The 22,811-nt window shown below is 42.4% G+C and overlaps 1 protein-coding gene across 1 annotated transcript in view; it reads left to right on the top strand.

Moving 5' to 3' along the window:
• itga9 (integrin, alpha 9) overlaps positions 1 to 22,811 on the top strand; it is a 71,528-nt gene that overhangs the window by 25,795 nt on the left and 22,922 nt on the right. Inside the window, exons 16-17 of the mRNA XM_065959688.1 lie at positions 19,766 to 19,918; positions 21,104 to 21,180. Of these exons, the coding sequence (XP_065815760.1) occupies positions 19,766 to 19,918; positions 21,104 to 21,180 (230 nt within the window). The remainder of the gene's footprint in view (positions 1 to 19,765; positions 19,919 to 21,103; positions 21,181 to 22,811) is intronic.

Genomic DNA, 22,811 nt, shown 5'->3' on the forward strand with positions numbered 1-22,811 from the left:
TTCAACCTCTCAGGCTATAATGAGCGTACATCACACAGGGCAATGTTTAGCAACACATCACGGTCATAAGTCTTAACGTGTTTATCGAGCTCTTCAGTAAGGTTCCAAGAATCCAACAATTAAAAGTTTCTCTCTCTCTCTCTCTGTCTGAGTTTGTGCCCACATAACCTTTTAACAGACGATTAGTCAGAAATTAGAGCTTCAGCCCGAAGTTAATCCGACATTTTCAACGCTTTTAAACCATCAGGTTGGTGGGTGGGCGAGTGAATTATCAAGTCAGACGAAGGTTCTTTAGTGCCAAATGTCTGTGGCAGCTCTCTCGCTGTGAGGAAAACACACTTAAACTTAAAGTGTCATACGTTCAGGAAAGACGTTACTTCATGCTTGAGCCGTGTTCTGCAGCTCTGTCGGTTCGTTGAGAAGCTTTTATTTGGGGACATCTTGGGAAGCAAAACTTATTAAGATTCATCCTGAGAGTTACATGACGATCCATGCTACTTGAAGCCACACAGGACGGTAAAGGTGTGGCACCCTAAATTACAACATTTCTGTTTACAGGCTGAGTGACCCTTGGGTATGTCTGAAAAGTAAAGGGGATAAAAGATTATGACCTTCTGTGATAGCTGCCTGACAGGAGTCTTCCTCATCACATGGTACTTACCTAAACTTGAGAGAAGAGAATCACCATAATCACAGATGATCTGGCTCCGCTCTTGAGAGCAGGTCTAGTCTAGCTTGACCAATCGGGATCGTTTATCTTCCTCATACGTCTGCCCACATGAGCCAGTCCAACCCATTCCCCTAGAAGAGGTATGCTAATGGAAACCAGCTGGTTTCTCCACTACATCCCCGAGGGATAACGCGCCCCCCCCCCCCCCCCCCCCCTCCGCTCAGCTCCAAACATGCAGTGAAAACGCAGCACTGAGCCTCGCGTCACAGCAGGAACTTCTGGTGCTGCTGTTGTGTCAACTGGAGCTGCACGCTTGGCGCTGCTGATGGAAAAAACCCTCGCGTCAGGGTTGATTGCTCAAGCCGTGATGCATGAGGGCCGGGGTGGAAGCAGGCCATGTGCTATTCTGAGCGGAGTTTGTAACTCCTCTGACCATTTGTCGACCTCATTTGTTGTCATTATAAATAAAAAAAAACACTCTAAAGGGCCTCAGATTTGCAGCTAAACTTATTAAAGCATGGTTCAGGTTTTATTTGCTCATGCAGCTACAGGACTCAATCAGCCATGCTCAATTTTTAGTTCTGAGTCGAGTAAGAAACAAGAGCTGGAGCCACTCACTAAATCATGTAGTGTTGAGAAAACAGGGAGTTATTCAGAGAGAAAAACAGAAGCTAATAGCTCAATCTGAAAAGTGTAATTCCTACAGAAATTATGCAAGTCTCTCATGTTGATCATTTTAAATATGTTTTCATTGGCTTTGCCTCACAGCATACCGGCCCTCCAGATGGTTTTTGTTTGGTTATTTTTAGCTTTTTTTCAGTTGTACCTCTCAGTTTGGAGGGAAAAAACTGTTCCGAGCAGCGATGATGACTGATTGATCGTTCGGGGTCCAGATGACACAGAGGTGCAGTGTACGAGCAGGGAATGAGTCACTGAACAAAAAAACAACCATCCAGCAGCTTTGAGTAGAAATTCTTCAGTTGGATGTGTTGTATTAATTTATTTGGAATAATATGCATGTTTTCCGGTGTGGCTGAGTTGTCGTTCCTGAGTCACAGCGGCGGTGAAATAACTTGCAGGTTTGAAATATTCATCCACGTTCAACTGGACGCCTCAGCGATCAGACTATTTTTATCGTGGCATCGAGGATGGAAAAAGCTCTTCGAGTATGGAAAGTTGAAGAGTAGCCAGTGCAGCCAGGAAGACTTGATTAGATTATTTTAGGTGTTACACACTAGAGGAATTCAGGCCTGATTTGGCCCCCCTTCAATCAGGGGGCGTGGCTGGTTTCTAATAAGTGTGTGGTGTCAAAACGATTACTTTTCTGCCCCGAGCCTGATCGAGCTGCCTTTGACGGAATCCCAGCAATAGCCAATGAGAGCGCGCAAACCAGGAAGTGTCAGCCACCAGATGTTCTGATCTCACCAACATAAAGCTCCTATACCGTTTCCTCCTCCAGGATTTCACCCAAATTCTTTCTCTAGATTTTAGTTTTTTTGCTGCAAAAAAGAACGCACGCCAGGTCAGTCAGCTGACGACGTCGATCGTCCTCCATGTTTGTTTTCCTTCTGAAGTCGAGTTTGATCACTTGAGTTACTCTGAGATCAGGTGTCTGTGAAATCGTTTCTACAAACGTCAGGTGTGTGGTCTCGTGGTTTTGCCGAATCATCGAGTTTGTGCGTTCTGATGATTACAATGTGTAAGATCGGTTGAGACTGTCCTCATGTCTGTGGTCACCCATGTTTTTAAAATCAGTTAAGATTTGAAGATTGTCTAGTGTGAAGCCAGCCGTAGACATCTTTATCAATCTCATATTCATTTGCTATCAAATCAACTGATACAGACTTGATGATAGCACCACATCATCCTCTAACCCACATCCAGTCATTTAAATAGCATTATTCTTTTGAGGTCCTATTTCATATTTCATAGCTCGTATAAATCAGTTGTTGTTGCCTGCACATTACTTTGTTTTATGTATGAGCTGCTCTAAAGCAATTACCTCTCGAGGATTTATAAAGTTGTTTGAATTGAATTAAAGACACACAAAAATACAGACATTGCATTTAACGAGCAGAAGAAAATGGATCAGTGACATCACAAAAAGCCTTGTTCACACCTGCACAAAACTCCCTAAAAACTCCTAAAACATGGTGTCGCCGTTGGCCAAGTGGTTAGCTTGCACCCCTCATGTACTGAGGCTGTAGTCCTCGATGCGGGACCAGGGTTCAAATCCAACCAAAAGGCACAAAAATAAATCTTAGAAAAACAGCTGCATGCAAACAGCTGATTTTATCTCTGATTTTTTCCTGCCGGGCCTTATATTGTATCTTTTCTGCATGATGATGACCCATTCACTGTTCTCCCCATAGAGCCAGACCGCTAACTGCAAACAAACAAACGAACTAGCTGTGAAAAATAGTTTGTGCATGCTCTATGTTGAGTGGAGACCATCAGCGTCTTTAAGATTTAATGTAAAACAAGCGTAATGTCAACATCACAAAGTAACCTACGTCCTACTCTAAACTTTTAAAACATTAATTATTCATTCTGTGAAGCACTATTTAGATGTCAGCTGGCTTTCACAAGCTCACTTAGCCGTGATGTACGGCTCGTCTTTGTTAAAGAATGTTGTAAGTATTCCTTTGTCAGATGTTCTGCACTTCTTCCCTGATCACATCGCATGGCATGTTTACATCTTGATGGTCATGTATCCATCGTCGCAGCACGGCGCGGGCGCACGTGAGCCTTGAAATCGTGCCAAGAGCGAGCTCCATTTGTGGTCATGAGTGGTATTGTGCAGCTCTGCGTACGCATCACAGTCTCCGAGGAGGAGCTAAAATAAGCCGTTAAAGCCGCGGCCTGTAACAGTTGTCTGTTTAATTTAGCTCGTAAAGTATCCTGCTCACACCCCCCCCCCCCCCCCCCCCTCTGGCCTATATTCACCGAGTATGCGGCCTGTATATCTCATGTAGCGCTCCTAACATTTGCTGTGCACAAGCCGAGTATTTAAAGCTCCATCAAACTGTAGTCGGAGGACTGCGGCGTTTATTGGTGCATGTGTGGGATGCACATCTCTCTGTCGGCGCTTAATGCATGCAGGCCGTCACCCGTCTGACATGACCGAATGGAAACACTGAACACATGTTGCATTTGAGGGATACAACGTGTGAGATTTTGAGACTGATGATGGGATATGAAGATCAGGGTTCTATGTATCATGAGCTCCATAAATGTCATTCTGAGGAGATGATGCTTTAATGTGCCAGAGAGTCTGCTTGTTAGCGTCGTGCTATATACTACATACTGTAGTTCATTTCTGATTTTGCTCAACAGATGTATCTTTTTTTTTCCCTCTCATATCGCTATGGAAACATGGATCAGTTCACAACATCATAAAGCTTTACAGCTCAACTAGTAAGGAGGTCACCGTACCAGGTCACTGATGAACCATTGTAGTTCATGTAGTCTCATGATTCGATTTCGATTCATGGGGTCACAATTCGATTCAGAATCTATTTTCTATTCAAAACTATTCTGGATCCATGGATTCAAAGTCTTTTTTTCATTTAGTACATACTTCAGGATCTACTCCAGTCATCTGTCAGACTGGCTGAATTTCTTGCTGCTCCATTTGTCATTCTACTGAGTTAAAGAGGTAGCATTAGCACTTAGCAGGAAGTGACAAAAAAAAAAGAAAAAAAAAAAAGATTTTTGGAAGTTATGAATCAAAGACAAGAATCTTGATTTTTACATAAAATGATGTATTTTTCCCACCTCTAGTAGTTCAGTGTTTTCAGCACTCAACATCCTGTGAACAAAAACGCCCCAGCTGTGAGTGAAGACCAGATAACTGAAGAGTTTTCTCATTGACACTGAGCACAAATGTCAACCCTTTATCTTCTGGGTTTTAGTGTCTAACAGTAAATAACGTAGTTAGAGGACGGGTGAACTCTCCTCCTCTGTGATAAACATCTTACCTGACAGTCTTTGTTATTCAGTGAAGTTCAGAATCTGTTTGACCTCAGCTGCCTCTCCAAAGATAACCTCAGAAAGTACGGCATGCACAGGAGTTCCTGACGCTGCGTTCAAAATATTCTCTAGAAAAGACAAAGACTCAGAGCGTCCACGCCGTCTGGCACGTGGAAACCTGGAGCCGGGGCCGCGCTGCCACACTGCCCGCTTTGTTTTGCCTCTTTACAGTTCAACAGAAACGTGCAATTCCCCTGACACCGTTCCCCTGGTTTCATTTACCCCGGGCCAAGAGGGCTGATACAATGAAAGTATATAGCAGGAAGTTAATTAACCCCAGCTGTCTTCTATTACAAATGGCAGCCTGTCAAGCTCCTATTTTTAAAGACTTTAAAGAAGAAAGTCAAAAATTACTCCCGAGCTGTGCACATTTACAATAAATCACATGGAAAACATCATAGATTACGTCATATGTGTATAAATTCAGATTTAAGTGTGAGTTTTTTCTGCAAGGATTAGTGTTTATAGCATTTACTGGAAGCTAAAGACGAGCTATTCAGGCTAATTTTAGCTCAGGGTAATGTTTTGGTCAGGATTTCCCTACATGGTCGTGCCAGAGTGAACTTTATACAGTTCTTCTCGGGCCGAGTGCACAGCCTGCAGACTCTTGTGACATTACAATAAAAGTAACATTTCTCATGAGGTTCCTCTCGTTCATGTGTGTCGATGTGATGTAAGTCGTGTGTGTTACTTTTGGTGTTTTTGGCTGCATGCTCATGTGCCGTCGCCATGGAGAATCCATCCGTTGTTACTCACTCTTAAGACCAAAAGGTTGAGACAGATTTTGATGATTTGTTGATTTTGGCCGCAGAGCATGCTGGGTAAAAAATGTTTCCGCAGTCTTTTGGCCGCTCTGCTGCCACTCGATGCCGCCCGCAAGGCAACATAATGGGTGGCCAAGTCTGACCACAATGAAAGAGTCTCTCCTGCCATGTTTCCCACTTCCACTGCAGAGGAAACATGTATGTGTGTGTGTGTGTGTGTGTGTGTGTGTGTGTGTGTGTGTGTGTGTGTGTGTGTGTGTGTGTGTGTGTGTGTGTGTGTGTGTGTGTGTGTGCGCGGCATAAGTGCGGCTCCTTCACCACACCTCAAAAAGACAAAAGGCTGTGATTACTTCATCACTTGGCGCTTCCTTAAACCTCTGCAAACTGACCCCCAGTGGGTTGTTTACACATGATCGTGTTTTAAATCGACCCCTAGTTAACAAACCTCAACGGGCTTTGTGCCTTTAATCGTTTAAAAGCTCTGAACTTTGACCTCATCACATTAAATTACTGAACATGTGTAAAACAAGGTGAAAACATGCAGCAGCAGCAGCAGGAGAAATTTGTAATTAGTTTTAGAATAGTAGTAATTTTTTAGAGTGGATAGAAATCAGGGAGAGAGAGAGAGAGTGGGGAATGACATGAAGGAAAGAAGCCAGAGGTCAGATTTGAACCCACTTTAAGGACTACAGCCTCCATACATGGGGCACGCTCACTAACCACTAAGCCAGTGGTTCCCAAAGTGGGGGTCGGGACCCCCTGGGGGGTCGCAAGTTGCCTTCCAAAAACAAATGCAAACTGGAAATGACTTGAAATTACATATTTTACCTATTATTGTGAAATTACGTTTAAAAAATGTTGTTCAATTAGTTTAAGGCTGCTGTATTTTTTATGTCAGTGTTTGGATATAGGCCCATTAGTGCATGCTGCTGTGTTCACCGTTATGCTTTAACCACTTCCAGGGACAGAAGGGGTCACCGGCCTCTCGGGATGAGAAGTTTGGGAACCCCTGCACTAGGCTACCATCGCCCCCCCGACATTTTGTCATCCTGCTGCAGGATCATCGTTTGCATGATACAGTTTGATTGAAGCATTTGAATTTACTTCAAGAGCTGACATGTACATCTTTTATAGATTTGAAACATCTGAAGGTAGACCAAGAAATGACATAAAGATGAACTTAAATACAGAATGTGCTGCAGACATGAAAGGGTTAACAACCCGGCGCTGACCCTGTTGTCATTTCCCACCGCTTGACACATTTGTTTAATAAGAGTGCGTATATTTCTGATTCGGTGGCGTCAACATCAAACTCTGCTTCCTGCGAGAACAGACGAGCTCTCCCACAAAGGAAGTGAAGCCAGAATATACACAACATCGTCTTGTTTACGTCCTGCTGGAGTCCCCGTAGCCCGGCGCTCATTAGAAAGGATTTGACCGAATGTGTGAGAGCCGTGCTGCGGTTTTTATCAGAGCGTCGTCTAAAAAAAACAATGGCTTCAACGATAACAGTGAAGCAAAAGTGTCCCAGATTGTAACAGAATCAGCTGCAGGAAGCATCTGGAGGGCTCCTCTATCACCAGGATGGACCCGACTCAAACAGACACAAACACTTTTATCTACATACATCCCGTAGATTTTAAATAGATTTAAAAAAAATCAGTGTCCAATGAGTGCATGTACTTTCACTGTATTGTTCAACTGTCATTACAGGAACCTAAAAACCAGCAGCTGACTTTACAAATGTGCTATAAAAGAAATCTTTTTTTTTTTTTGAGCAGGAATGTGCTCCCTGCAATTAATGACACAGGAGTTAAGATAACGAGCTTCCTGTTTATGCACAGACGAGGTTTATCGGGATGTCGAGGGGAGTTAATCTCTCAAAGGCAGGAAGTCTTCATAGGCTTGTTGCTCTTTCTAAACAGCAACAAAAATCAGAAGAATAATTATTATGATGCTTTAAGTTTGAGTTTGACCCTCCCCAAAAACATAAAAAAAGATCATCTTGAATCTGTGTGAAATGCTCGACTCTTCTCACGGTAAATCAAAATAAAAGTATTTTTGTAGGCATGTAATCTGCGTAATGTTCGATGGCAAAGCATTTAAAAGATGGTGGGAGTGTGACCCGCTGCTGCATGATTTGAAAGATTCCTCGGAAGTTGAATATTTGTGGAACATTTCTGGACAGGCTGCCCCCTGAAACACGTCCCTCACAGCTGGACGGCTTTCCCTGTCAGAAAGAGATGGGGCCTTCTTCATCTTCTGCCTATTATCATTATCATATAAGTCTCATTCCATTACTGTCTTATCATGCTGCATCACAGACTTAATAAAGGGTGACTAAAGCCACCTTGTTTCTATTTGATCCTCACTTCTTAAGGCCCCAAATCTGCTTCCTTAAAAGGACCTCATCTGGATTCTTCTTTTTCTGCAGCGCATGGATTGTTTTGCTTCTTAGAGGAGACCTGTGTGTGTGTGTGCCCAAGTGTGTGTGTGTGTGTGTGTGTGTGTGTGCCCAAGTGTGTGCCCAAGTGTGTGTGTGTGTGTGTGTGTGTGTGTGTGTGCCCAAGTGTGTGTGTGTGTGTGTCCTCGCTGTGACTCCACTCTGACTGTCAGGTTACAGTAGAGATCAGCAATGGGGGGGGGGGGGGGGGTTAAAGGTAGATAGAGACGATGATGAGGATGATGATGATGATGGAGGCCCTGCAGGTCGAGTGAATGTGTGGAATGAAAGGATTTAGCACAGAATAATGTCCCTTCAGTTCTGCTTCTGTTGCTGCTGGATTTTATTTCCAGCCTCGGGGGTCGTTCTCCTTGTAAATGCTCTTAAATGAGACGCAGTGATATGACGCTGAAAATAGCACCAAACAAAGAAAACGTGTTGAGCGTCTCACAATGTGAGGAGGGAACTGAGATCGGGAGGAGAACACATCTGTGTGTTTAAAAAAAACGCTGCCTGGCTTTGTTTCAGACGCAGATATTACCCTGATTCAGCTATAGTTAGCGTTGGCGCTAAATCAAGTTGTTGTTGATGGAACGCAGTAAAAAAAAATATCACGCTGTTGTTTGGGCAGTAAAACCTGTTCCATGTGCAGAGATCTCCACCGGGGGGGGAGTGAGGCACCTTTTTCTCTTCTTTTTTTTTTTTTATAAATCCCAGCTGTGTTTTTTTTAACTGTCCAGGGGTCAAATGCTGAATGCCTTCTTCATGATGCATGCGAGGCCGTAAAAAGTTTCCTGTAATTTGTGTTTACGTGGACACTGTTTTAAAAAGCCATAAATTATAAAGCGCTTTTGGATTCTGCAGGGGAGGCAGAAGATGTGTATCTCTGCTCCTCTGCACCGCTGGGATCCTCGCTGAGGAGAGTCGTCTTACTGAAGGTATGAAGCAAAGAGGTGTCTGGTTTTAAAGGTTTCCTGTTTGGAGGATTTTAAAATATTATCGCATGGATGTGTTTAAATGGATGTTCCTGTGTGCGTGCAGCGTTAACGGGATTGTTGTTTGTTCATGATGCGTCCTCATGTGTGACAGTGCAGATGGTTCACGTTTCCTGTCGGGATAAGCGATGGCGCTCTTCACTTTTGAGCCAGGAGGAACTATGCGATCGCTCACTGGAGACTTTACAAAACACAGCCGACATACCGAGCAGCACTCTCAGTCTCTCTGCTGGTTTGGATTTAGTTGATTTATGTTGTTACTGACAAAAAGAAGGTCAAACATTTTACTCAGGAGACGTTGTGCTGTTCAGAAAGGAAACTGATCACTTACGTTTTCTTTTTCTCTCGATGTTCGATTGAAAGTATGAGAGTGATTTATCAAAGTGAGATCTTCATTATGCTCCTGTGAGGAGTTTTAACCTCGTTATGAAAGAGACTTAGAGCAACAATATGAAATGTTTCTACCTTAAAGAAATAATGTGTGACATGTTGCACATAATTATATCATAAATCCAGTCTCTCCTGTGTAAATGTGTCTCTGAGTCATGACCGTCTACAATGAGGGAGAATGAGCTCCTCCCCTTGTGTATAAAAGCTGTTTTAGTCAAGAACTAGAGAGAAGAAGAAGAACATACTCACTGATTATTTGGATGTTAGTAAGAGTTTTTAGATCACGCTCATTCTGTGTCAGTTTACATGAAATGTGAAGCTATGAGCTAACTGAAGAGCGCTAACATTAGCATGCTAACACAACAATGCAGGACACAGGTGATTGCAGCTCGAGCAAAGGACAATTTTGTCCGCTGCTTGTGCTTAATGGTGTTTCATTATGATTTGTTCTAATTCATAACTCCTTCAGGGTAGTTGGAGGTGTGTCTCTGTAGGAGAGCGGAGGCTTCAGTATGGAGGAGGCGTGGCCAAACTGCAGTTTGTTTTGGTTTCATGCTGGAGCTCAAGGGCGACATCTACTGGATCAAAAAGTCACACATTCTACCTTTTAAAAAAGTACTTGATTGATTGACTTAAAAGATTGATTTATTAAGGGCACTACTTGTCCACAGGGGGCGCCAAAATCCAAACAAAATTCAAGTTGCTCACTGGAGCTTTCAGGACTAAACTGACTCAGGATTTAAATGCAAATATTTCATCAAAATTGACATGAAGAGTTGTGATGGAAAGAATAGAGGAAGGAGGGAATACATTGAGATGTAGAGATGACAGAAACGATATTCCAGATTCAAACCTCATGACTCCTCTGTTGTGTAGATTCACTCAAGAGTGTGAAGGAAGACAAACAGATGTCATAAAAACAGCGGCTTAATTGGAGTCACAAGGCTTCAAAACATGACATCAAACGTACCTTACGTATGTAATTTTTTAACACGGTTATTTAGCAGTTTTTAGATGATGAATTGAGGTCAGATGACGGTCAGTATAGATGGTCACATCTTTCACCCCCCTGAAGACTTTTGTGCAGGACTAAACTGACTCAGGATCTAAATGCAAATATTTCATCAAAATTGACATGAAGAGTTGTGATGGAAAGAATAGAGGAAGGAGGGAATACATTGAGATGTAGAGATGACAGAAACGATATTCCAGATTCAAACCTCATGACTCCTCTGTTGTGTAGATTCACTCAAGAGTGTGAAGGAAGACAAACAGATGTCATAAAAACAGCGGCTTAATTGGAGTCACAAGGCTTCAAAACATGACATCAAACGTACCTTACGTATGTAATTTTTTAACACGGTTATTTAGCAGTTTTTAGATGATGAATTGAAGTCAAATGACGGTCAGTATAGATGGTCACATCTTTCACCCCCCTAAAGACTTTTGTGCAGGTTGACTGCCTGAACAAGCCAGCAGGCGTCGCCTCATATTTTGCTTTTAATATAAGAAATAATGTAAGATAAACTTAAAAACTTGTCGGAACTTTGTTGGAAATGTCTGATATGTTAGTGGACAGCGTGTGTTTTAATGCACTCCAGGTTGTCGGGGCTCAGTGTGTGATTAATCAGTTTGGTGTTTGAATCTGGACAGACATCTAAGAATCACTGAAGAACCAGTTTTCACTTTCCCTCAAGTGTTGGAGTAAACATGGCTCATGTTGAACGGGAAACAGAAATCAAAAGGCTTGTTTCATACTTTGTGTATGACTGGTAGTCTGGTGTTTTCACATTACTCAGACACGTTTGGTTTTTGGATGGACTGAAGGTAATGAAACACAAGTGCCTTCAAGTTGTCTTTCAGAACAGGACAGGCCCTAAAAGCCGTCTTTATTCTCTGACTCATGACATTACGAAAGGCCAGATAGCTTATTCAAAGCTGCCGTAATCTTTTCTTTATTGAAAAATGAATCAAACGGTCGGACTCTGCGACTCCTCTGGGCTCTCAAAAAGCTCCATAACGAGTAACATCTCCATGTCGTTAATAAGGCGGGCTGCTCTGTGACAAAACAACAAGAGGAAAAAACACATAAAGATCACATGACCAGCTGCACTCATTCACACCACCATGTCCTTGTCAAATGTCCTTGGAGGAAGTTTTCTATGCTTTTGGGAAAGCACAAGGAGCAGCAGTCTGCTCGATGGTCGAGCAGCTCATCAGGATATTCTCTGTTTTGTTATTTTTAAGAAGCTGGAGGCAAAGGAGGACAAAGACTCTGACCTTAAAGTCACCTGAAACCCAAATGCTACAGATTGATGTATGTGTCGTCGGATCTTATGCACATTATAGTAAGAAACTCCAAGGAACAGGAAAAGTGTCACTCTATCTGAAATATTGTTATTTAAATTTGTGATATTGAGTTTGAAGTGTGCATGGTTTTGCACAGAAATGTATTGTAAAGAAAGTGAGTTGTGCATATCGTGAATCACAGAAAAATCTCACTGCAGCCATTTGGATATTTACACCAAGCGTGAGTTTCTGCAGGGGGCTTTATGTGAACATCAACCAATCAATCATTATTTGTAAAGCGCCAATTCATAATGCTTTACAAAAAGAGCAGATGGGATAATATGCCGAAGGATTTCTCCGTTCCTGTTGTCAACACTTCCTTGCCGCTGAGGTGGAGGTCGGAGCAGGCCGTGCATGGATGAGGACGACGGTGGTTGTGTGGACGATAGAATCCGATAGTGGTGGCTGGTTGTCAGGAACGTCGGGTGGTAGTAGATCACCTCGCTGAAGGTTGGGGGAGCTCCGTCTACTTTAGAGCCTGGTTTCTGCTGCTGGGACAAGACCTCCTGGGTTCTTAGTTGTTGAGAGGAGTTTTGTTCTGTATTAATGTATTACTAATTAACCCAACAGAGGTAGCATTTAGCTTAGCATAAGGAGCTTTAACATGTATTTCAGTTGTTCATGGTGTGTGTTGTTTTCTATTGTCTGAGTCTATATGCCTGTGTTTCTATTTAACCTGGCTGCAAACCAGATTTCCCCTCGGGGAAGTTGAAGTTTTGGGAACTTCTCAGCTAACTTTGCAACGGTGTCTGCTTGATGCTTACTATGGTTTGGAGAGAAATGCATTTTGTTACTCGGCATTGTCAATGAATTTGTTCCATTGGCAGCGCTTCAGCTTCCTCCTCTTACTCAGAAGACTCGAGCACATAAAGTGGAACAACGCTGATTGCCACATGTGCCATTAAAGTTTGCAGAGCCAGCAAGATGTTGATCAAAATGCGACCATATTGGCCATATGACTCTTGTTTAAAGAGTCAAATAAGCTGCTGTTTGTTCCAGTTTTCTTTGCTGAGAAGGTTTATGTTACGCTCAGGTTTGTGTGAATTCTCATTATGATTACTTTATATCATATATTCATTTTTACTACTTCAAGCCAAATGTCAAGATGCCTTTCATTCCATGACACATGCAACCAGAAAGATTTAGCATGATAAGGATCATTTTCACAGACACAATAAAGCCGTTAAACTCAATCTCTCCGATGGATTTACTTGCTGAAACAATTGGATGTCGCTCTTTCCTGCTCCGATTCATTTGGACATTGCTAACATTTTAACATCTGCTAACCTATTCTGAGCGGAGCAGCTGCTTTAAGTCTGACCTGTTGTCAATCTGGCAGAAAGTTGCACGCTTTAAACGGCAGAGTTTGTCTCACTTCATCACTTTTTTCCTTTTTCTTTCCAAGGACAAGCAGAGATGAGCTGCTTAAGTGTGTGTGTGCCATATGCTGCAGACATCACTGTAAATAATGTCAAGTTGCCTCCTTGTGCCTCAGTGTACTCAACCCCAACCTCTGACATGCTGAGTCCATTCATCACTGCACTTAAAAAAGCTTTTTCCAATCTGAGCTACAAGACTCCCTCACGTTCAGCTCTTTGACTGAAGCGGCCTCAAACCTGCAAGTCAACCAAACATCCATTGTCCTAATAAGGAGCTCTGTGTGCACGATCCACTCAGGAGTTAATAAAGACTTCCCATGAGCAGAGGCTCGGGGCCCGTATGCTTTTCAGGGAATGGTTTTGGCTGAGAGAGGGGCTCTTGTGTGTTTCAGCCAAGCATGGGGCGTTTTGAAGATCAGAGCCTTCTGCAAGCCTGACGTCATTCATCCTCCCTGCACCCACCAGAGAAGAGCTGCTGTAAAAGTGTGGAGGGAAAGCTTGGAGCGTTTCCATCTTGTTGATCAGATTAATGTGTGAGAATTAGAGGCTGCAGCTCGAGAAGGACCTTCTTTTAAAAAAGACTTAAACTGGCAACAGCTGGCAGGATTAAATCTAATTCTTAGCAAACATTTTAAGTTACATTGTTATTTATTAAAGGACCAATCTATCAGACATCAACTGAATTAAACCATAAAGTGAGCTTACTATCTGATCAGACATTAAGGAAACGTGCTATGTTGAAGTGCTGGCTTCTCTGACAACAATGCAGCAGCCAGTATGTCCTCCTTCTAACTTTAGATTCTGCTCCTGAATGCTCTGGATTTGTTTGGACCAGAGAAGGTAGGAGGTTTTAAGGCCGTTTTGGACGCCCCTTGGTTTGCCAGATATGAGTACAGTTATCAGGTCAACAGGTGTTGCAGCGATGGAAGCGGTCAAGAGAAGTGGTTCAGATAGAATTGTACTTCAGTGCGGTACAGGAAAACTGGGCCAGGGTGAGTGCGCCCTAAGAGGTCGAAACTGCTGTCTAAGAAGGTTAATCAAGCTGGAGCTCAAATACACAACAATCAGGGTGAAATCTCTTAAATATGGTTGGATTCATTCAAAAGGTAGAAGTGCTTATGTTGCTGAAAACATGCATCCATTGTGGAAGTATTCATGGGAAAGAGTTATACACGCAGCAGAGGGAGATATTAGGACGGTGAAGTGGGAATAACGCTCTGCTGTGGATAATAAATGGGTCCTGAGTGTGAACATAAACACTGGGATTGTATATTGGCAGGAACCTTGCTCCGCAGAGAGAGGTGAAGGTTTGATTCCCCAGCTGTTTTCTTTAAAAACAAGCAGAGTGGCAGGCTGTCCTCCATCCTGTGAGCCGACTAAATGAACGAGCATTCAGGGAGGAAGAGTTTGGATCAGGAGTCGTCATAAAGATCACGAGTGCTGTGATGTGTAGACTTTTCAGCCTCGTGTTGCAGATTCCAAATGTATGGCATGAAAATTATGGGAAACACTCGCTTCCTGCTTGAGTTTGCGTGCTTTGAGCATTAATACGTGATATTTTGTCCGTAGGATGATGTCCAAGATTTGGTCCATTATTTTTCCTGCAAGACCATGCAGGAACATTACCTCTTTCATTGGCAGCCCTTCCCTCTCTAAGGATACTGTGAATAACCCTTCGTCTTCTTTAAAGCCAGCAGAGTCAGATTTTAAAATCGTGGAATTTAAAAAATACAGGCAGTAATTTATCATAACAGATAACTAGTTTGGAACGTTTTAAAAGAAGACTTAAGCCAAGGGTGTCAAGGGCACCTGTCTGGGTTGCATCCTGCCACCGGTCGCCATTACTACAGTTATTGCTTTCTTTCCTTGTCCCTCTCTGTGTTTGAAGTCACATTCGACTTCTGCCAGACCTATCATGATGAAATTCTAAATATCAAACATCTTTTAAGTAAATCTGGGCGTCCCCTGTAATCACAGAGCAGATCGGGGACGTTAAGATTGGCTCTTTATATGACTTACACTACAAAATAATCTTGACAGATAATCGTGTCCGAGCAGCCTTGAGTCGGGAGCGACCCTGCAATTGTCGGGAAGGAAGAATCAGACCTCAAATCGACCCGATTATCCTGCAGTGTGAGTCATGCTTAAGAGCTCTTATCCTGACTTAGAGTTTTTGGAACTTTTCATTGTTGTTGGTTTTGGCGCCCCCTGTGGACAAAGTGGTACATCTCATCTCTTTGCTGATCCTGTCCTAAAATTTTCCAATGAAAAATCTCATCCTGCTGATTTAAACAGACAAACATATCTGCCTCTGTGACCCTTTTGCATGTAAAGTGTTTAAGAAAGAAATGTTTTCACAGCTTGCTGTTGATCTCCTCTTCTGACACTGACCTGCCTGCAGCATTTACAAGCATAAAACATCCGAATATAGAAATAATCATTCATCTTTCTGATTGTCTCTTTAAGCTCATAAAGAGGCAATTTATTTCAGTCTGTTTCATAGCCAGCTAAAAACTCCTCACAGGAGCTTTAAGATAAGTTTCCAGGCGCTGTGAGGTCATGGCCTGATGGTCGGACTTATTAACCATTTTCTCTGTCCAATAATATTGCAAGGATAAACAATAGGACCCATTGATCATGGAGATGTGGTCTTTTAATATAAAACATTTACGGATACTTTCTTGGATGACTAAATGTGATGTTTGTAATCTTGCAACAGAGGGTCTCACAGGGCTAGATCAGCATGGGGGCGTTTTATTGCTCATGAAATCAACTATTCTTTGTGTGACAGGAAGAACGTTTTATTTCTAAACAGGCAACCTCTTGTTCTTAAAGTCCACTCTGATTGTAAATTCTCGATCTGCCGCGACCCTGCGACCTCTGTGTTTGAATGAGGATTAACACGGACGAAAGCCTTTGAGCAGAAAACAACCCGTCACAAGCTTCAGCTGCATGTGAGGAACAGTTGTTGGGTCTCTTTCCATGAAATTAAAAGGTAGCAGGCAGTTAACACGAGGGCCGTTTGTCCCTCTCAGCTGGAGCTCAGGAACTCCTCTGTTCCATAAATACAGGAATCAAACTCTGGATCAGGCAGGAGAAGGTGACAGGGGCCAGGGGGTGTGGACCCCGGGTGGGGCCAATTGGCTGCACTGATCAAAGGATAATAAAAGCTGCGCGGCCTGCGGCACTTGTGTTATAAGCTCTCTGTGAGGCTTGGGAGCTCTCCAGTTCATTAGCAGTGGTGGTGCAGTGTGTTTCAAGCAGAAAGTGATCCTCTGTGTGCACAATAATAAACAGTCTGTTGCAAAAGACGCGGAAATCCCACCACAGCAAACTATAAATGGAGATATTAGGGCCTATTTTCTTTTATGTGCATAAAGCAAGAAGTTGGGCCCCACATTCAGGACGTCATTATGTCCCCCCAATCCTCCCGTGGCTCGTGAATATGTGAGATAAGGTGGGAGTTTGGGAAGGCTGGAGACGCGAGGACTTTCCCAGGGGGGTCAGTTCACTCAGAGGCCAGCGGACAAGGACCGTTTCAAGCTTTCTACTTTAATGACCGCTGAGGCCGAGGGCTCTGAAAAGTACCACACATTGTACGCCGTCGCTGACTATACGACATTGTGTCATGTTACCTCCCAGCTGAGCCGACAAACTGCTGGAACAACACGGTCTCTGTGAGCGCGATGAGGCGTGAAGAGCAGGGCGGTGATGGATGTGGGGTCGACCTCTCGTGTCTGCTGCTCAGCCTTATTATGGACTAGATATTCTGCGGTTCATTTTGTCTTTTTTAATCACATATGTACCTCCCAGTTGACTGATTCTTTGATTGACAGAGAGAAAATGATTGTCGTTGAATAATGGCTTTATACAGATTTAACATGGAAATGTAGTCAATCAACATTAAGATTTCCCGACTTCCTGGAATGCATCAGAAATGGTCAACCCAACCTCCACTCAACAAATGAGGTATGATCACAAACGGAGATTAATCTGTTGATTTATTGGATGAATGAGTTATAACAAAGAGCTTCAATTTGATAAGTTGTTAAAGCTTTTCTGATTGCGACAACGCCTCGGTTTCATTTCCTATTGAATAAGGCTCAGTAGACGGGTTTTGGAAAAAAACCTTCAGGGTTTGAGGCCCTGCACAGTCCAGAAAGTGCCACTTATAGGAGTTGACTTATAAAGGGATAAAGACATATTTCTAGGCAGCAGTGTTGTTTGCATTTAAAGCAATAAAAGTGGTTGTTGAGCTTTTTACCAAATATATTTCTACTATATTGTCTTATTGTGTGACGCACTTTGAGTTGCTCTTTGTTTGAATCTTTAAATTCAAGATGCTTTATTGGCATAAATGGCAACAACCGCTTAGGGCCCGACCGATATGAGATTTTTGGGGCCGAAACCGATATCGATATTAGGGAGGGGGAAAAATCAAGACCGATATATATATTGGCCGATATCTTTCTAGGATCTATCTATAATCTGTAGAGATACATTTACACATTTAGTGTGTTGGTCCCTCCAATGCAGTTATCAAACACTTGTGGAAAAGATATTTAATGAAGACAAGATGGTCACTCAACTGGAAAGTAACTGAGCATGTACGTGCATCACTGCTTAACACTCTGGAGAGTGATGATGCTTGTTGTAATCTTTATAGCTCCCTCTGCTGGTGAAAGAGAACTGCTAGTGTAATGCAATGAAACTCAAATGAAATGCTTTTTGTCTGGTGAATAAATCGAGTAATATCGGCGCATATCTGAGATCAATTTTACCGATTCTGATAGTCACTGGATGAGCTAATATCGGCCAATATCAGCTGTCCGATTAATCGGTCGGGCTCTACAACCTTTGTTGCCAAAGCAAAATAATCCAAGCAATCAACAGCAATGTAACATACACAATATTTGACAACTTCAAACGTTTGTATGAATGATGCTAGACTTACATCGCCTCGCCTTGATTTATCAGTACATTTGCAGAAGTTAGCATTGGCGTGTTAGCGTCGTCATAGCAAACGTGTTAGCATGAAGCTAAAAGCAAGTGTGGAAAATTTGAGGCAACAGAGCTTGTACAGCTATAAAAACACACTCTCTCTTTTTTCAGTCTAACTCTATCCAATGTGGTCGTCTGTTGTGGTTTGGACTGTTTGTCAGACAAAACCAGCAGATAACAGTTTGGACTCGGGGCAAACAAATGAAACAATAAATTGATTAAGACTATAATAAACAGATTAAGATGTCAGCTGATAAAATAATTTAATTTGCAGCCTTATTTAGAATTTACTATTCTCTGTCAATACTTCAGAAAATCTCTTCAAACATCTATTGTGTGGCCTGTCTTTATCAGTGTGCCGCACTGTTTCCAAATGAGCCCCCTGTTTTTGTCTATTCATGTCCTGCACTAACGTTCACTGCTTCCTGCTATACCTCTCTCGCTCTGTTGATGAGTTGGGCGGGTTCTCCCTGCTGGTGATGCCTCTAATGGCTGTGTGCTCGCCTGAGGAAAGAGGATGGGCGGGTGGACATGATAACGGACAAAAGAGAGAAAGTGCAAAAGAACGAGTGACCCCAGGAAAACCTTTTTGTGTTTACTCAGCGGGTTTGGCTCCAAGTTGGTAGACATCAGCCGGGCAAAGGGACACATGTTGCTTATGGAGCTCATCTGGGATGTAGCTGCAGCTTTTTTGTATAGATATTAGCTCATCCAGTGACTATCAGTATCGGCCAATTTTATCTCAGATATGCGTCAATATTTCTAGATTTATCATTATATTCCATTAGCAGTTCCCTGTCACCAGCAGAGGGCGCTATAAAGATTACAACAAGCATCATCACTCTCCAGAGTGTTAAGCGGTGATGCACGTACATGCTCAGTTTCTTTCCAGTTGAGTGACCATCTTGTCTCCGTTAAATATCTTTTCTGCAAGTGTTTGATAACTGCATTTGACAGCCCAACAAAATAAATGTGTGCATCTAGCTCTACAGATTGAACATAGACAAGAAAGATATCGGCCGATATATCGGATTTTTTCTCTCCCCAATATCGTTATCGGTATCGGCCTCAAAAATCCTATATCGGTCGGACCCTAGTTTTTAAACCCAAAGACCAGACTCAGACGCTTCAAAAAGCCGAGTGCAGCTCTGACTGGATGAAAAAGAGACATCAGTATCTGCCATTCCCATGTACAGTATGTCTTTCAGTGTCTAATGAAGATTTGGGATTTGATCACATTTAGCGCTCTGTTTTCATTCTGTCTGCATTGTTTCCAAACTCGATGCCAATTCAAACACTTCTCTTGTGGTCTCACACGGAGCCGCCAGAAACGCAGCTCTGATATCCCTCAGAGGCCGAGCCAGCAGGTTGAAAAAAAAAAGTTGATGTTTTTCGCCCTTGTGAGAACTTCAGCGGTGGCTCTGCTTTTATTACTTTCAGCAAAATGAGAAAAAGAAGTTGATTAAGGAGACGTATCAAAGATCTTTAAACTAGATGTGTGGTTTATTATCTGTGTCTAACCCCCTGCAGTGACTCTATCACATCCAGACGGTATGATAGTTCTGATTATCTGCACAGTAATCACTCTTTGCACCGAGCGTCAATTGGAAAAAGATGTTCAATTACCGTAATCACCCAGGCAGCTGCAGGACTGTTGTTCCTTTGAGGTTTCAAATGATCAAAGCGTCGATTGGTGGGACAAATTTTCTGCAACAGCTTTGTCATTTTTTTTCTCCCGACAGAAAGACGTTAAAGAGGTGTTCACGCCCATCACGTTCGAGGTGGCGTACAGCCTGGGGAAGCACGTTGTGACGGGGCATCAGGAGCGAGATCTGCCTGCACTTACACCGGTGCTACGATGGAGGAAAGGAAACAAGGTCGCCGTGAGGAATGAGGTAAATACTTTTTAGCATTAAAATCCTTTTTTTTTTTGTCTGATTTTTTTTTTAAGGAGAAGAACATTGTGAGGAAAAGTCGTCTTAAAAGCTTTCTATGTGATTTTTCACACTTACATGCATAAATCAAGTATATCCTCTGAAAATAACTCTGTGAGTCATGACTGTCTACAATGGGTGTAACACCCGAGTCCCACTGTCTGTGATGTTTTCAGAGTTTTCAGAGTCCTATCTTCACTTTGTTTACATCGCCCGGACAGCCGGCTGACTCCTCCCCTCGTGTATAAAACTTGTTTAATTGAGGGACTAGAGAAAAGAAGAATAACATACTGTACTCACTGCTTAACTGTGTTTCTAGATCACGCTCATTTCAGGTAAATTTACATGCAGTGTGAAGATACCAGCAGAATAAAGCATAGCATTAGCATGCTAACACAACAATGCAGCGTGAGTTGTTTTGGTTTCATGCTGGTGCTCAAGGGTGACATCTGCTGGATCAAAAAATCACATATAAAGCATTTAATGTCAAACAAATAACGTGTATAGTTCATGGTGATGAATCAAGATTTTCACAGACCAGTCTTATTTTTTTATTTCTTCCAATTTTGATAAAATCTGACAGTTTGAACTTTCAGTTTGCGTCCATTGAAACCCTGATATTCTTATCCTCAATTGCTCATCAAGAACTAAATATTATCCTCAGAAGGAATGTAGGAAACTGGCTCAAATTGAGGTTATAATGATTTGGTGTTGGTTACCAGTTTATTATCGTCTGTGTTAGCTTTTCTTGAGTGGAATCCAAAAAAGACGGATTCATTTATTTTCTTTGCGACCACCTCTAACCTGCCCCACATGTGTTCCTCTACCGTCTGAGCTTCATGAGAACAAAACGATAGAGGGATTTACGTCTCTCAGCACCTTCAGCGTCCATCTATCTCAAAAGTCATCCTCGTAACACCAAAGTTTACCGCTTGACTTAAGTTTCCTTTCAGCCTCAGACCCGAAAGACCGTCCTCTGACTGATCAAAGAGAGATCAGATGGGGAACAGATTTGTCCTCCTGGTTGATAATCTCCTGGATCTGTCGTCCGACAACACAACACTGCCCTCTAGTCTGAGCTCAGAGTGAGTCATGTAGATAAAACATTATGAGGTCATATTAACCGTGCTCCTGCTTCCTCCTCAGACGTGGTTTGAGAAGAACTGCCTGTCAGACGACTGCGCCGCAGACCTGAGGCTTCATGGGAAACTGCTGCTCTCTGGGTAAACACCTCCACCGCTTCACACTTTAGATTAACTCTCTGTCTCTGTTTCTTCTTCTGCTGAGCAGAGGAAGCCAGCTGACGTCATAGGCCGTGTGGGTGTGGGTGGTGGAACCATGACGCATGCTTGGAGGATATCCATATGTTGTTCCATACTTAGGGAGTTCCCTTTCTCTTTTTATTGGGTATCTTTTTTGCTTTTAGGACATTTTAGGTCTGTCCTAGTTACGGCCGTTTTTATGTAAAGACCTGAAGAGCGGATCTTAATCTTTTATATTTATCCTCATAAGTAAGATCATACTCTATTTTAAAGGGAAGGTTTTGAGTTTTTAAAGTGGGCTCTGTGGATTTCTACAGTAGAAGGCAAACAGCACAGCATTTGTTTGGAGAAGCCTTAGACTGTATAAAACATGGACGTCACCCATTGGTTTCTGAAGAGGCGTTTTGAAGCCGAACAAATGATGGTCGCCATTTAGGTAAAGTTTTCTCCACTTAACTTTGGAGCAATTAAGAAAGAGGCAAAGTGGAGCTGAGGCTTCCTGGCAGAAACCTACAACGAGCCCAGCTGTCAGTCATCTGAGCCACACCCCCTAATTGTGCTAATGTATGCATTACTCTTAGAATTTTTTGTTGACCTTTCTAGTCTAAGTATTTATTAACAAAAGGGTTAAACAGTTATAGGACACAGAAAGTTAGCTCCTTTTAAGATTAAGTGGAGTAACCTCAACAACAAGACGATCACTATGTTATCTCAGCCACGCCCCCTAATCATGCAAATGTGTGTTTAACTCTTAGATATAATCGAAACTGGATAGTAAAAAAAAAGAGGGAGTGCAGGAAGTTTACCAAACATGTTTAGGTATTTATTAACAATAATTATGGGACAGAGAAAGCAAGATTCTTTTAAGATGAAGTGGAGTGACCTCAACAACGGGACAGTGCGTCGATCTCTACGTTGTCATCCCCCTTCTTGTTTTTAATGTCAGAGTTGAAACCTTGGACCAGCAGAGTCCTGTGCATCAAGAACCCTACAGTAAGTGTGTACTGAGGTTAATATAGACTTATAGGAATTTCAAAATTCTATGAAAAAGTACGTTACCATGGAAACACAGCCAAAATGATCTAAAAAAGAAAAGTAAAAACAAGCCAAAAAATGCCCAAAAATTTAAACTCCAAGAGTTAAAGCATGATTTTAACAGTGAAAGCATCCCACTGTTTGCCTCAGAATTTAGTTTTCCTGAATTTCTTGCCTCTGACCTGGAGAGCTGATTTCAAACGGCGCTCAGCATGAGTAGGAGCACAGATGTGTTTGCTGTTAACAAGCATAATGCCAAAAAAGGAAAGTCAAGTACTGATGTAAAAAAAACACTTAAATTCATTGAACTTTTTGTTAGACCTCTTAAGTGGCTAAAGTATAATTTGCTCCTCTCCCTTGTCCATCGCCTTTTCATAGTTTAGCTTCTTTGTCTGGTCTCGGGGGGGCGACTTCTCCAAACTGGATCCATCCACTTAAAGATCAAACTCTGTGTGTTGATGTAAACCTGACTGAGCCCTGCTTCAAAAAGTCCAAACTATCCCTTCAAGGACGCTCTCTTTTCCAAAAAGTCAAAATAAAACAAACTTGATGTCCTT

The sequence above is a fragment of the Labrus bergylta genome, chromosome 10, assembly GCF_963930695.1.
Source record: "Labrus bergylta chromosome 10, fLabBer1.1, whole genome shotgun sequence".
Taxonomy (NCBI): domain Eukaryota; kingdom Metazoa; phylum Chordata; class Actinopteri; order Labriformes; family Labridae; genus Labrus; species Labrus bergylta.